The following is a 16,810-nucleotide window of genomic DNA, read 5'->3' on the forward strand; positions in this document are numbered from 1 at the left end:
GTCTATATGGCAGCTATATCCAAATCTGGACCGATCTAGGCCAAATTGACGAAGGATGTCGAAGGGCCTAACAAAACTCACTGTCCCAAATTTCAGCAAAATCGGATAATAAATATGGCTTTTATGGGCCTAAGACCCTAAATCGGAGGCTCGGTCTATATGGCAGCTATATCCAAATCTGGATCGATCTGGGCCAAATTGACGAAGGATGTCGAAAGGCCTAACACAACTCACTGTCTAAAATTTTAGCAAAATCGGATAAAAAATTTGGATTTTATTGGCCTAAGACCCTAAATCGGCGGATCGGTCTATATGGGGGCTATATCAAGATATAGTCCGATATAGCCCATCTTCGAACTTGACCTGCTTATGGACAAAAATAGAATATGTGCAAAATTTCAGCTCAATGTCTCTATTTTTAAAGACTGTAGCGTGATTTCAACAGACAGACGGACAGACGGACGGACATGTCTAGATCGTCTTAGATTTTTACGCTGATCAAGAATATATATGCTTTATAGGGTCGGAAATGGATATTTCGATGTGTTGCACACGGAATGACAAAATGAATATACCCCCATCCTTCGCTGGTGGGTATAAAAATGAGTAAATATCCAACGACATATCATATATGAAAAATTTAGTGATGGCTCTGGACTATGCAAATTCTTTAATTTTATTGTATAGGCAAGAGAAGAATGTTATATACACTCATGACTTCAAAACAAAACATTCCATTACATAACGGGGTATACGTCTCTCATATCAATTAGTGCAGTCCCGCTCAAAGATTTTAAGCTCTATGCTAAGAGACCTCACATTTTATGCCGAGTCCGAACGGCGTACCGCATAGTGACACCACTCGGTAGCCTTTGTAACCATCGTTAGTAAGGGGATGACCACCGCTGAAAATTTGTCTGATGTTCAAGCCGGGATTTGAACCTAGGCGTACGGCGTCATAGGTGCACATGCTAACCTCTGCGCCACGGTGGCCTCCTCAAAAGTAGAAAATATTGAATATTGAAAAACCAAAGACTAAAAGTTATTATCCTTCCAAGTCTATGCCATTCGCTGTGTAGATAGGATACATAGAATTGATTTGTTGCTGAACATTTAAACACTGATATTGACTTGTTACTGACAAATCAAACGCTAAGAACGATTATTCATCGAATCGAAATTTCGTTTAATATATGAACTTCATCCGAACTCATTCAAAACATTCTTGGGATCGTCTTCTATTTTTTCACGTGATCCTTTGTTGTTTCAGTGTTTGCTTGCGCTCGATAAACCATCAACTCAAAATTTTATGTCAAATGTTCATTTTTTTACTAGCGGAAGAGAAAAGTAGGTATTTATCTTGTGTGCCTCGAATTAAATGGCGATGTGATTTGAACCCCATTCCAATCATGCTCCTCTTGCTTATGATAGAAAATTTTGTCACACGTACTGGTATTTAAGGCCAAAATTCAGCGCACTGCATTACCAATTGTTATTTAAACTGCAACTAATTCGTCCCTTGATTTGTGAAAAGGATTTGTAGGTTATGGACCCAAAGCCTGACATTCCTTGTTAGAAAAGTGAAATACTACCTGCCTTCCTAGCAACAACACAATTCTTACGTCATATTTATTTTATATTTTGCATTCAAATCCATAGATTTTCTTACTCAAACTCCTATTTTTGCAAAGAGAACGCTTTTGCAATCAATTTTTGAAGTATTCAAACCAATCCCTGAATAATCCACCAAAATCCATCCCTCCTTAACCTTTGAGAGATACTGCAAAAATTAAAATAAAATATTTAATACCTCAACTCAATTCCACAAAATCATTGTCAGTGATATGAGAAAAAAAAATCGTAAAAAATTAACAATCACTACAAGTAAAACCTAATCATCACCATAAAACAGCAAAAACAACAACAATATCCTATTTTCCTTTTCTCTTCTCTCTCTTTATCCCTTTTATAGCGTCGAATTGCAGATGGCAAATCTCCAAGAGGCAAATAATGCTGCTGCCATAACAAATGGCACAACAACGACGGCCACGGCAAACGGAGGACAGACTAATACTAACAGCCAAACTAACAGTAGTAATGGCAACAGCACTACAGCCACCACCACCACCCCCCCAACCAACAACAACAGCAACACAACATCCAACACAAACAGTTCAGCAGCATTAGTAGCTACTCTAAGTAACAATACAAACATTAGTAACACAAATACAACCACAACAACAGCATCCAATGACACAACTACAACAAGTGTTTTAAATTCTGCCAATCCTTTGGCAGCTGCAGCCAGTTCTTTGGCCACCGCCATACCCTTGGCGCAGCTGTTGGCTAAGCCTGGAGCACTGAATGCTCTCACCAGTCTTACCGCCCTAGGCAGTCTATCCGATCTATTGGGTGGCTTGGCCACCTTGGGCGGTCCACCAGTCCAGACCACCGGTGTAAATCGCACCAAAAGTTTTGCTTCATCACGCTTCCGCAATCACAATGCCGATGGTAGTGCCGAGCCTGAGAAAGCTCGTAACAAGTTCAATCCCTATTGAAATGATTAAATCGCTATTAAAAAAAAAAAACATTCAAAGGCGATGAGTATTAACTAATAGCAATGAAATGATATGATTCAAAGAAGGGGTTTCGATTTTCTTTATCAGAAAAAAGCATTATGCAACCAAATTTCTTAGAAGCTCTAGATTTTAACAAAACTAAAAGAAAAAAAAACACTTGTAGGAACGAATAACTTGTCGATATATTGACCGATCGTTCGTTGATTATAGATGAAAATGTGTAGTTGAAACAAGGAGAACTTTTTGAGAACCTCAAAATGAGTCTTGCCGCCGCCGGCTTTCAAATTTAATAGAAAAAAAGTAGAATATGAAATTCACAAAAATCATTGACATATAACAAGAAAAATAAACCCACTCTCCCCCGCTCTAACTCTTTAAAACTCCCTCTCTATAAACCACAAGGTTATCACACTCTCCCTTCGACAACTTCCATAACAAAAAAGCAAAAACACAACAATATTCAAGTAAGAAAAAGGTTTCACATAAAAGGCAATAATAAAAATAAAATTATGATGTATCTAAATTCTGAATTAAATTCGGATTGATTTCAATAAATGACGACGACAGTATACGAAAAAGGCAAACATCATTTGGCACTGCAGCTCCATGGTACAAATGCCAACCACATGCATTAACTTCTCTATTGCCAATTCATACATAATAAAAAAATTATACTTCAGTAATTATTTTTTCATTCTTTGTAAAATTCCATTCCAAAGACCACCACTAAACCTTCAATGAGTCCTTTCGTGTCCCTTAGTTTTACTGAAATCTCTTCTTGCTTGGACTTTATTGTAGTCTCCAACATGTTAACCTTATTCCTCTTATATGTATGTATTTTCAATACGAGTTCTTTCTTCTTTAACTCCCATAGCTATACTAAAAATATTAACCATAAGTCTAATGTACACCAAATTTTTTTTTTAGTAAAATAGTATAACGAAACCAATCCGTTTGTTAGATAAATGAATAGTTTAAGCAAGTGATTAATGTACATGTGTTTAAGCAAATGCTCATTACACAATGTGTATTGTGATTGAAAGGAACATAATTACCAACCCAATTGTACGTATGTTTATTTTACTAAAGTTTAATGTCTTTGTGATCAGGATATTACAATCTTTATTAAACTATTCATTAAGTTAAGCTTTAAACTCTCTCCCTTTCTATGTTATACGTTTACAATACTGATAAAATTAATGAGATATAAACAGATTAAATAGCGATGTTTATTGGCATATAAGAAAAATAAAACTTTTAGAAATATGTTTAGGTAAACATATATACACAAACTACATATGCATATTTATTGCCTACAACATATTGCTACATATATGTTTATTTTTAAGGATCATCATGTTACTACTCTTCTATATCAACCAATAGATGAGAGCACACACGTTATTTTGACAATGCTGAGATTTGGCAGCATACTTTAAGATTTGTTAGTTTTTTTTTCGTTTTTTTGGTTTTATCCAAAACAATGTTCCTTACAAATTGGTGTTAATGTCATCCATCACCCATAGGATTACCATATATAGCTTCGAATATGTGTAGTTAAGTTAGGTGTGAAAATAGAGAATACTCACAAACATTTCTTATGTATCTTTCGAAACTGTTCTATCGATTATGCACTCATTTCTGGTCATTCGAGAATACCCAGTGTTTTTTTTTTCGTTATTTTTAGTCGAAAACCATACATATTTCGAATGGACTTATTATTATTTTTCAAGTCGTGTACATTTTTATTCATCTCATTTTCAAGTATGTATACTAATTATTTTCATGATATAAGAAATAATGGACATCAGCAGTCAACACTGAAAAGTATTAAAATCTCAGTCATTGCTCACACACAAGTAACAGATAATTGTTATTGCCATTTTTCAATCACGTCAAGTAAAAAAGGCCTTCAAATTTCCATTTTCTGCTCTCCAACATCCTCCATTGAATTATTTTTAGTTGTCACAAACATCAGATTATTTTCTGCCAGGCGCAAAAGCTATTTCTCATGTTTTGGACGCAAATTTCTAGCGGAATGTTTTCTCTTCTGAAATCAACCATTGTTTACCAAAAACAGCAAACGTTTTCTGTCGTTATAAGTTAAAACAAAAATTAACTATGGTCCTTTTATCTTATTGTATTGTATTTGCTCATTCCAAATTTTGCTTAAAAATTCCTATAAATACTTGTAGTTATTATCAAAAAATTGTTTTTATCATAGTACACAGATTGTTTTCAAAATGCATTTTTACATTGTTTTTCACAAAACTAATATAGATTTGAAATAGGGTTATTTGACTCATTTCCCTTGTAGAACTGTCAAATAAACCTATTTTAAGGCTTTATTTTTTTTTTGGGCTAAAGTTTTTTGTTATGCTTTCATATACAGTGGTGGAAAAAATAATTGGGACATATTTCCTTTTCCTCAATATTTTAATAATGATGTCAATTAAGTTAAAAACACGCTTTGTGCAATATTAGTGTCAATAAAAAAAAAGAATTTGAAAGGTTTGGTGTTTCTTGGCACGAAACTTTTCTTAGACTATTATCTATCAATCTTGCAGTCAGCATGTTTCGTAGTTTTTGACTTGTAATTGGCGCATCGAAACACGGTTGTAATTCACCGTAACAAGCATATTTAAATCAACAGGTCTATTCAGCCTTTCACTGAAGTACACATATTTTCTCACTCTTTTTGTGGAATATTAATCTTGTCGCTATGATTTGTTTAACAACTGTATCTTGCACATAACGTCGATTACACGCTTAAGTGTTCCATACCCTATTCTTCTATAGTTTTCGAGATACATAGTTGGTGATCAGTGTGATCTATACCCCATACACGTACGTAATTGATTAGTTCTTTATACCCTCCACCATAGAATGGGGGTATACTAATTTCGTCATTCTGTTTGTAACTCCTCGAAATATTCGTCTCAGACCCCATAAAGTATATATATTCTTGATCGTCATAACATTTTATGTCGATCTAGCCATGTCCGTCCGTCTGTCTGTCGAAAGCACGCTAACTTTCGAAGGAATAAAGCTGTAGGTCGGTTGGGATTGTAAATGGGCCATATCGGTCCATGTTTTGATATAGCTGCCATATAAACCGATCTGGGATCTTGATATCTTGAGTCACTAGAGAGCGCAATTCTTATGCGATTTGGCAGAAATTTTGCATGATGTGTTTTGTTGTGATTTCCAATAACTTTGCTAAGTATGGTGGAGATCGGTCCATAACTTGATATAGCTGTCATATAAACCGATCTGGGGTCTTGACTTCTTAGTTCACCGTAAATCCGATCCGATTTCGCTGAGATTTTGCATGACGTGTTTCGTTATGACTTTCAACAAGAACGCAAAGTATGGTTCAAATCGGTTCAAACCCTGATATAGTTGCCATATAAACCGATCTGGGATCTTGACTTCTTGAGCAAAATTATTATCTGATTTGAAAATGAAATTTGTACAACATGACCTTCAACATACGTGTCAAATATGGTCTGAATCGGTCTATAGCCTAATACAGCTCCCCTATAAAACGATCTCCCTATTTTACTTTTTGAGCCCCTAAAGGGCGCAATTCTTATTCGATTTGGCTGAAATTTTACACAATGACTTCTACTATGGTCTTCAATATTCATTCCATTATGGTCCGAATCTGACCATAACTTGAAATAGCTCCAATAGAGACACCGGGAAAAGAACTCGACAAATGCGATCTTTGGTGGAGGGTATATAAGATTCGGCCCGGCCGAACTTAGCACACTTTTACTTGTTTTTTTTTTTTTTAACTTAAAAAAGTCCTTCTTACGCATAGTGTGATTGTTTATAGGCCTGATGGCTGTGCATTGCATGAAATGAAAAAGTAATTTCGCTTATTTCTCGAAACGATAAATTGTTTAACGCAACACTAACGCAAGCAACCAAAGACATATTATGTATTGAGTAAAGAAATAAGAACACAAATTATGTGTAGGTGTTTTATAAAGAGCACATCCTATTATGTGAACAGTTATTGGCATTATCGCATGTCTCTATATCTAGTCAGGTGCTTGCGCTAGCTACTCCAAAACCAGCAATGTGTGATCTTGAAAATGCTTTTTGGTTTATGCTTCGGGTCGTTGTGCTGATGAAAAAGACTCATCTTAATGACCCTTTCCTTTTTCTCTCTCAAAATAATAATAAATACCCATAACATTAGTGGGCCGACTATAAATAGCAACCGTAACGTGTCTGACAACGCGACCAAAATAAAAAAATTATACAAGATATGGCAACATTTATCAATTTATATCGAAAATAGTGTTTTGATAGTCCGGAAATGAGCAATATGTAAACCTACAAGTAAATCAACGGAAAAAAACGTTTAAGCTTATAAATTTTCAAGAATAAACGTTCATGGACAAATTTACATTTGCAATGAAAACGTTTCCCATCATCAAATTTGACTTCAGCAATTATTACACAAAATTACAATTTGTATGGTGCTACAAGAGCCCAAACTTCTATCGTTTGTTTGTGAATAAAATAAAATTGATTTTTGTTATAACAAAAACAAACATGATATTGAAATTGGCCATTTCGGGTAAATAGTATGTCTGTATAAAACACTAGAAACAACTTGAGACAACCATGCAAAGTCAGTGTCAAAATCTCATCATTGAGCTCGTCTCGCAAGAGAATCAGACAAAAATTATAAAATTTAATGATCTTCGCCCTAACAGGGGGAAAAAACTTGAAGACAACATTTTTAGTTCAGTACAGTCAATCAAAAATGTATTTTGTCTTAATATTTCTAGAAAAGAAATCAATTGCATTTTAAAAACCTTTAACAATATTTTTTTTTTTTAACATTCAAAATCTGTAAAAAAATTCGAAATCTGGTGCGGCTAATAATTTTTTCAATGGTTCTACGGACATGACAGTGGTAATTTGAAAATATTGGCATTAATAATTACTTGATTCGTGCAACTAGCGGCAGCGTCTTTATTATCATAGTATCAACCCCAACGGTATCACTTTAGACGCTGTAAATATTTTTGATCAAAATAAAGTCAAACAAAAAAAAAGTAAGAATAGTGTTATTCAACAACATGTGTATTTTATATGGCAATAATTAATGCTCTGGCAATAATTATATTGAAATATTAATCAAGTATTTCAGAAACATTGATGAATTTGGTCTGTTGGGTCTTTGACGTTGTCAAGTTCTACTGCCTTCCATAACTTTTCACCATTGTATACTTGGCTTTCTTTTGTGTGAAACTCAAAATATATTGCGTAATAACACAATGTTTCAGTTAACAAAAAAACTGATTTGGACCATTAATAATATCTAGATTTTTTACATGTATACTTAGAGTATTTGTCTAATAACGAGGGTAGAAAAAGTTTACAGTTTTGTTAGCTGGTATTATAGAATAAACAAAATCATTCTAACTAAAATACAGACAAAAAGAAAAGCAATCAATGTGTGTTTAGATAAAATAACTTGATATAAAAACAAAATAACTTATATTAGAATATTAAATTGCCAAAAAAAAAAAAAAATAAACAAATAAATAAAGTGAAGTGATGCAAAAAAAAAATCTACATATATTAGGCTGAGTAACACTATGTGTAGAAAATGATAATGGCTTGTATTTTATACATAATAATACACATTCGTATGTATTTACATGCGAACATATAAAAAATAACCTATTTAAATAAATACGGCATCCATAGATTCGTAATGCACTTACAACATACTATGCACCTTTCTGCAAGTGACATTTTCTCCAAAGCATGCTCATACACAATGTATGCACACACACACACACACAACACGCATACAAACATTTACAATTATATATAAAAAAAAAATCATTATGAAAGTCACCGATGAATTGAATGATAAAAACAACACACACATATACATATACGCAAACATACAAAAATGCACATTAAAAGTATCAATCCTTTGTAGAAGCTTCTGCCATACATACAACAATGTAGAAGGATAACTAGTGCACTTGTGAATCCATTTTTTCCCAAATAGGCCCACATATGGCATTGCATTGTTCATAGATAACGACTACATACACATGAATTATTTAATAATAACTGTACGACGTTTATTGTAAATTAGATTATAAGATTAAATTATTTTCTAGGAAAAACAAAATACAAACAAAAACTACATATATTGATGATGAATGCAAAGCAAACTTCTTAAAACCAAACATAGAAAAAGAAATTCCAGTTATTTAAAACTAAAAACCAATTGAATAAGGACCAATTCGCTCATAATAATAAAATAACATATAATAATATTAATTTTTACTGCTACCACTAATAATAGAATTAACTGTACTACTTAAATGTAATAATTTAAGAACACAAGTCAACAGCTAAAAAATGGTTTCTGTTAAGTTCGTTATTATTTTTTCACAGCTGTATGCCGATTTGAAGTGTACCCTTCGTCTGAGGCACAGACTAGAAATGCAAATGAATGGCCAGGCATAAATACTACCTTAAAAACTAATACCTGCAATTCTATTATAGTTTTGTATGCAGCAAGGCACAGATTGATTCAAGCAATTCTATGGTTGGGTACTAACATAATTGTTTCGACTTACACGCACTCCATGGAATTTGTCATGTTAATCCTCTCGGCCCAGTTATCCATATGATTCCTTAATGGAATACTAATTACTATATTTCCTAGGAACGGCGGATGCAAGTTGTTGTTGCTGTTGTTGTTGTAGCAGTGTGTTGTACACTGAGGCGGCAACCCGAACGGGAGTTTTAATATGACAGGATACCTCACAAATGCAGCCAGCATTAGTAAGGGGATAACCGTTGCTGAAAATTTGTCTGATGTTCACGCCAAGATTGAACCCAGTCGTTCAGTTTCATAGGCGGACATGCTAACAGCGTTACCGTTGGAAATTTTCAAATAGTGGCACAAAAAGTGTCATTTGTACCCCCATAGTATGGGGGTATACTAATTTCGTCATTCTGTTTGTAATACCTCGAAATATGCGTCTGAGACTCCATAAAGTATATATATTCTTGATCGTCATGTCATTTTAAGTCGATCTAGCTATGTTCGTCCGTCCGTCCGTCTGTCTGTCTGTCGAAAGCACGCTAGCTTTCGAAGGAGTAAAGCTAGTCGCTTGAAATTTTGCACAAATACTTTTTTGTAAGAGTAGGTCAGCAAATGAGCCAAATCGGTCCATATTTTGGTATAGATGCCATAGAAACCGATCTTGTGTCTTGACTTCTTGAGCCTCTAGAGGGCGCAATTCTCGTCCGATTGAACTGAAATTTTGCACGTGGTGTTTTGTTATGATATCCAACAACTGTGCTAAGTATGATTTAAATCGGTTCATAATCTGGTATAGCAGTCTTATAAACCCATCTTGGATCTTGACTTCTTGTGGCTTTAGAGAGCGAAATTCTCATCCGATTTGGCTGAAATTGAGGTGTTTTGTTATAACTTCCAAGAACTGTGCCAAGTATGGCGTAAATCGGTAGAGAAACTGATATAGCTGCCATATAAACCGATCTGGGATCTTGACTTCTTGAGCCTCTAGAGGGCGCAATTCTCATCCGATTTGGCTGAAATTTTGTACAACGGCTTCTCTCATGACCATCAACATTCGTGTCTAATATGGTCAGAATCAATCAATAGCTTGATACAGCTCCCATATAAACCTATCTCCCAATTTTGCTTCTTCAGCCCCTACAAGGTGCAATTCTTATCCGAATGAACTGAAATATTACACAATGACATCTACAATGTTCAGCATTCATTTATGGTCCGAATCAGACTATAATTTGATGTAGCTTCAATAGCATAACAGTTCTTATTCATTTTTTTTTTCTTTGCCTAAAAAGAGATACCGCGCATAGAACTCGACAAATGCGACCCATGGTGGAGGGTATATAAGATTCGGCCCGGCCGAACATAGCACGCTCTTACTTGTTATTTTTGAAAAGTGGCACAAAAAGTGACACATTTTTTTCGTTTTTATAAAAAAAAAAACGAACAAAAAAATTAGGAGTAACAAAAACAAAAGCGTACAACAAACCTTCTGCTTTTTGCATAAAAAACATAAAAAAAAACTTGCTTAAGTTGGTCAAAATTTGGTTTCTTATGAAAAATATTGTATTTTTCATTAAAAAAAAAACCAAAAAAAAAAACGTGTATAGCAAACACCAAACAATTCAATTCTTTTATTAATAACCTAGAAAGGTGTATAAAAGATAAGTTTGCCAATCCGAATCATAGATTCACACCACCGTAAATCAATCCTGGGTTTTCGGTTGAGACTTTTTGTAACCAAAAAGGCAAATTCAAATTTGGACGGACGAAAGGACTTTGCAAAATCGATATACGATCTACAGAACATGTATTTGTAGGTTTTAGAATAAATGTTTTGACTTGTTGCGGTGATTGGTATTTAAATACCTAAGTGATATATTTCACAAACATAAACAAGCTTTTTTTTGTTTTGTCCAGTTACTCTCTTCAGCTCAAACATTTTAAATTTTTCGAAAAATTTAACTTTTATATGCGATTTGTTGGACGACAAACAATAGATAATCGCCAAATAGTTGTATTTTTGAACAAGTGGCATAAATGTTAAAAGTATGGCATTTAGTATAAATAAAAAAGTGTCACACAAGTGGCATCGTCCAAATAAAGTGTCAAATTTGATAGCAAAGTGGCACAACGGTAACGCCTCTGCGCCAGGGTGGCCTGCTTAATGGAATGTTCATGGCAAATTTGCATATTTTTTTGCATTAGACATGTAACATTGCACGGAGAGAGACTTGGCGAGATTTAGCCACCACTGTGGTGTCGAATATTGAACTTTGTGCATTTATTGTGCAACACCACCGATTTAGAGACTTAACCTATAAAGTAATTAAACAGGCCAGCAACACTTCTTGTAGTTAAAGGGTAGCATATTGGTTTAAAATACGCCTGGCTTTTGATTTTCCTTTTTTTTGTTTCGAATTTTGTATTATCTTCTTTCCTATATTCACCACTTTTCTACTTACTGGAAATTTAAATTGCTCATGGAAAAGATTTTTGACTGCAGTTAAAACAATTTCGTTGTCTCAATTACTTTTTCGCCAACCATTATTTAAGTTGTACCACAATTGTTTGTTTGTACATACAACATTTTTGTTTTCTATAGGGGAACAATGAAAGCGAGATTTAATTTTTGGTTTTATATGAGTATTTTATTCGAAGTATGACAAAACGTATCCATGTTCATTAGGGTGGGTTCATTTGTTTAGGGCAAAAAAACCGCTCACCTAGCGGTTATAAAAGCATATCCTGTGACCAATTCCCAGAGTATTTGACCTAGAAACCATGAGCCTAAAATCGAGTTTTCGGTTTTTAACGATAAATTATGTTTTTTGTCTAAAATTAATCAAACTACCGATTTTGTCGTTTAATTAAGAAGCTCGATTTTGATTTTTGACCCATGGTTTCTTGGAAAAATACATTTAGAACTTGTCGTAGATTACGATTTTGACAGTTGAATAATCCAACTCCAGTGACATCTAGAGTGCATAAGAAGTGTATGTTTTTTAAAAACTGGAGCTTAAGAACACGCATTTGAACAATGACAAATACTTTTAAACGAAAACGTCAAATGAAAACAAGAATAATAACAAAATAATTTTTTTTTGCGCATTCAAATTAAATCAGATATCTGCAGCGATATAATACTTGCCTTTTGAAGCACTTGAGCCAAACATTTCAACGAAGGGAAATTAGGGCCATCGGATGGTGCACAAAACAGTGAACCAAGCCGAGCCGATGTTGTATTGTAGTTGCAGCAGTGTGTTGTACACTTAGGCGGCAGCCTTTTCCGATAAACCGGCTGCCGGGCACGGGATAGCTGTGAGCACCGCACTGGCTGGAGGCGCGATCTGTGTGGTGTTCATTGCTGTCACGAGAAGCTTAGCTGTGAGCTACCGGACGCGTCCCCAGATTGCGGATAGTTGAATGCTCCATACGGAGTAGCTGCAACGTCAGTCGCAAACAATGAGCGATATCGAGCGGAGAGTCTCAGTGAAAGGCGGGACGGCACCAGCCCTTGCACAAACACTGAGTGCCTATGATGCTCGATATGACAAAGCGAGTTATTGGCGCCTTTAAATATCCAATGGCCATCCTGTTTCCGCGGCGTTCGGTACTTTGGACCGGAACGAGCTTGCTCACCTACAACCGCCACCTCCATATGAAAATGTGGTTACAACAACAACCGGCTGCCATGGGATTGATTCGGTGGCGCACCAGCTTAGCCGAGATAATAATACAAAAATCATCACATTTTTCTCACCGGTCTTTTCTTTTTTCTTTGGAATTTTTTTGTCATCAAAAATGCTTATTTATAGTGTCGCTGTTTTGAATCGGTTAAGCCCACAAAAAGTCTACGCTTCGTTCTTTAAGCACACTAGTATAGCGTGAATTTAAACTATCCCTGCAAAACGCATGCAGTACTCTGGTTTCTTTCTGCATTAAATTTTTAATTACTAAAATGACAGACTTGGGTAGATAAATATCTCTTGAAATTTCGAACGCAGGCTATATAGCAGAAAGTAAAGTGATTAGCCATTTTTAGCTGTTGGTTGGTGTACATTTTTCTATTGAAAATTAAACTAAGATGTGTATTTTAAAATATTGAACAAAACAAAAAAAAAAAAAAAACAAGAATTTGTTTTTCAAAAAGGCATCTAAACATGTTTACTGACAAAAAAAAAAAGCAACTTGACTCAAAGTCATTCAAAGCTTTCTCACAACAAAGTTACATACATATACGGCTATTTATTTACCAATTATATTTTCTTGTTATATTTTCTCTAAAATGTAAAATCTCATTAGTTTGTTGAAAAATTTTCCATTGGCAAAACACCATACAAAAACAAAACACATACATACATTTATTTATATTTTTGATATATTTTTAAAATATAAACTACGTACGACGCATACATACCTTCTTATATATGTATTTCGTATAATATACACTAATTTTATTTAGTTTTTGACTAAATTGATTTACTATTAGTTTTAGTTTCTATTTTCTTTTTCTTTGTGAACAAAAAGTATTTTCAGTTATTGAATGCAAACCCTTACAAATAAATATAAATGACATAACAAATATGTAACTTTAAATCTTTCTAGATATTAGTTTATACATTTACAAAACTAATATATATATATATATATATATATATATATATATATATATATATATAACATATATATATATATAAAAAAACACACATAAATAAAAGAATATTAAGCTCTAAAGCCTTAGAAATTCGTATTTAAGATTGATGAAAGAAAGCAAAAAGCAAAAACAAAAACATTAATCCATTGTAACCACATGATATACATAACATTCATATATATTACATACATCCATACGTACATAAATACACATCCATGCATAAGCAAACAGTAATAACTTAATATGTATTTTAGATCGTCATTTAAATATAAATAAAAAACCGAAAGAACAAAAACCCGACAATGTGTGTGTTCTTGGGCTAAAACAGTGAATGTATTAAACTTTATATGTATATATCATTTACAGCATTTGTTTGTGCATAGTAAATGAAGAACAATGATTGCACCTCTTATCCTTTGCTATCCAGTTTGACTTCCCCTTTCCCCACATGAGCCCAATTAAATAAACATTGCCATTGATTATTGTATTATGTTCTCTAAAGGAGCTAGTCTCATAAAGGAACCTTTACCTTAGTACTAAAACACTTGCTAAGTGTCATTGCGATCGATACGGTTGCATGTTTCTATATGGGAGTATTCTTAGAGATGCTGAAGAAGAAAATTACCTTTTTTTTTAATTTATTGAATAAAAATTTACGGAAATACATTTCATTTAGGAAAGTTAAATCTTTGGCAAACACTGGCGGAAACATTTAATTTAAAGAATAAAAGTACGTTTAAGATTCAAAAATTAGCATGACTTTTATACAGGGTGCGCCAGCGAAACTTTCCAAAGTACTTCAGTTAGTTTTTATGCAGTCTTGAAAATGACATCGGGTAAATAGGGAACCCCATTGCGTATACACTGATTAAGTCGAATTTTGAGATTCGTTTCTGTTGCGGTTGTTGTAGCAGTTTGTTGTGTTCTATCTTTCGTCTGCTTGATTCTGTTGAGTTGGATGGGGTGCGTCCACAGGAATCTGGGTCTGAGTCGAGTGGGTCTGGCCGGGCAGTTAAACAGACGACGTGTGTCATGCGGTCCCTGGTTACAATCGGGACATACATGCACGTCGGCATCAATTTCTTTAGGTGCAATGGGAGGCGGTCGTTCTCCAAGGACTACATTCACCCGGTAGACATTTACCGCATCTGCTGCCGTGTCTGCATGAATGTTGTCTAGACCTGCTTGATATGCCGCTTGATCTAGAGGTTCTCTCTTGTAGCTCTGAACCCCACGCTCTAGATCTACCTTAAGGCTTCTGGACGGTGGATATCTATCCACAAGATGATGATTTGGATGGCCTCTGCGAAAACAGCCCAAAAGGTATTGCTTAGACAGCATGTAGTTATGTATTCGCACTGGTAGGATCTTTGTCTCCTGATGAAGGTGGTTCACATGAGAACTGAGGAGACAGCCCGTCGCAGTTCGGTGGACGGCATTCTGACAGATCTGCATATTATTCCTCTGCGTGTCACAAAGTTGACGAGACCACACTGGCGCTGAATAACTTAACTCAGCAAGGTTTCTTTGTCTGCACCCCAAGTGCAAGTGGTTTGAGGATCTTGTTTCTACTTTTGACTTTATCGCAAATTGTTGTGGCATGTGGGGAGAATGTGTAAGAGCTGTCAAATGTGACGCCAAGTATTTTGGGACACTTGATGGTCGGAATTGTCACTCGGTCGACCATCACTTTCAGCTCCCTACGCACCTCATGCGTGTATGTAGTGAACAATGTGGCTGAAGATTTGGTGTCAGATATCATCAAATTTCTTGCAGCGAAATAAGAGGCAAGTTTGTTGACGTAGACGTTTAACCTATTGCATCGTCCGCATATGATACGATCTCTATGCCGTCTGGAGGCGGTGGAATGGAGGACTGGTTGATGTTAAACAATTCCGGAGATATCACCCGCCTTAGGGATCTCCCTGTTTCACTCTACGGTGCTTCGACTTCTTATCCCTAAATTCCACAAATGACTGGCGATCACACAGATAATTCGCGACCTGGGTGGAGGGACGTGTTGGCGATGTCCTCAAATAGTTTGGCATGGCTGACCGTGTCGAATGCCTTCGATAGGTCCACATGGCTTGGGCTGATTGAAGCCACTGCAAATTTGTGCGGGGATGGCATGCAAAGCAGTTGTTGTGCTATGCAGTCTTCGAAAGCCATGTTGATGATTGGCGAATGGAAATTCTCCTACGAGGCTCGGGAGGAGTAATGTCTCAAGCATCTTTGCTACTGGTGAGAGAAGGGAGATCGGTCTGTACGACACCCCCCACACTGGGGTCCTTTCCAGGCTTCAGTAGCGGGATCACTCTGCCCATTTTCCAGACATCGGGAACTATAAGAGTGTTCAAAGACAGGTTTAGGACAGTAGTAAGGTACTCAACTCAAGGTAAATCCAGATTCTTCAACATCAATGTAGAGATTTCGTCGGGGCCCAACGTCTTGGATGATTTGGCGCCACGGATGGCATTCGTAACTTCGCCCACGGGAAATTGTGATGGTTGTCCATCGGCTCGCAGACCACGGATATGGCGAATGGCTCTCCTCCTTGCCCTGCCACTCTCGGGGTGCACAATAAATTGATGGTTGAACAACCTGGCCCATCTCTTCGGATCAGTCACGGTTACTTCGCCAAAAGTGACTGAGGTCCTGTCATCCCGTATACCGCGATTCGAGAGTGACTTAGCAATAGACCACAGCTTGCCTAAACCGGTGCCTAAGTTACATTGCTCCAAGTGTTCCAGTCACAAATTCCGCTTATGTTCGTTGACTACCCTGTTTATTTCCAGATTCAGCTCAATGAGTCTGGGGTTAGTGGGGTCCAAACAACGAATCCCATTGCGCACGTCTGCGAGTACCACTGCCTGCGCCGAGAAATTGGGCCGCACTTGGGGTATTCGACCGGCTGCTATGAAGCAAGCGGTTGCTGCGTTGATGATGTCTCGGAATTTCCTCTCGGCAACTAGCACA

General features: G+C 35.8%; 1 protein-coding gene across 10 annotated transcripts in view; it reads left to right on the top strand.

The window, feature by feature from the left end:
* Positions 1 to 16,810, top strand: part of LOC106089764 (poly(rC)-binding protein 3) — a 517,304-nt gene that overhangs the window by 476,774 nt on the left and 23,720 nt on the right. For 7 of the 10 annotated variants that reach the window (XM_059370962.1, XM_059370957.1, XM_059370963.1 and 4 more), the window contains one exon: positions 1,973 to 8,138. The exons of the other annotated variants lie outside the window; for them this stretch is intronic. In XM_059370962.1, coding sequence (XP_059226945.1) covers positions 1,973 to 2,558 — 586 coding nt within the window. In that variant the 3' untranslated portion in view covers positions 2,559 to 8,138. Of the gene's footprint in view, positions 1 to 1,972; positions 8,139 to 16,810 lie in introns of those variants that run through there. 10 annotated transcript variants of the gene reach the window in all.

This window comes from Stomoxys calcitrans, chromosome 1 (assembly GCF_963082655.1).
Source record: "Stomoxys calcitrans chromosome 1, idStoCalc2.1, whole genome shotgun sequence".
In the NCBI taxonomy this organism is placed as follows: Eukaryota; Metazoa; Arthropoda; class Insecta; order Diptera; family Muscidae; genus Stomoxys; species Stomoxys calcitrans.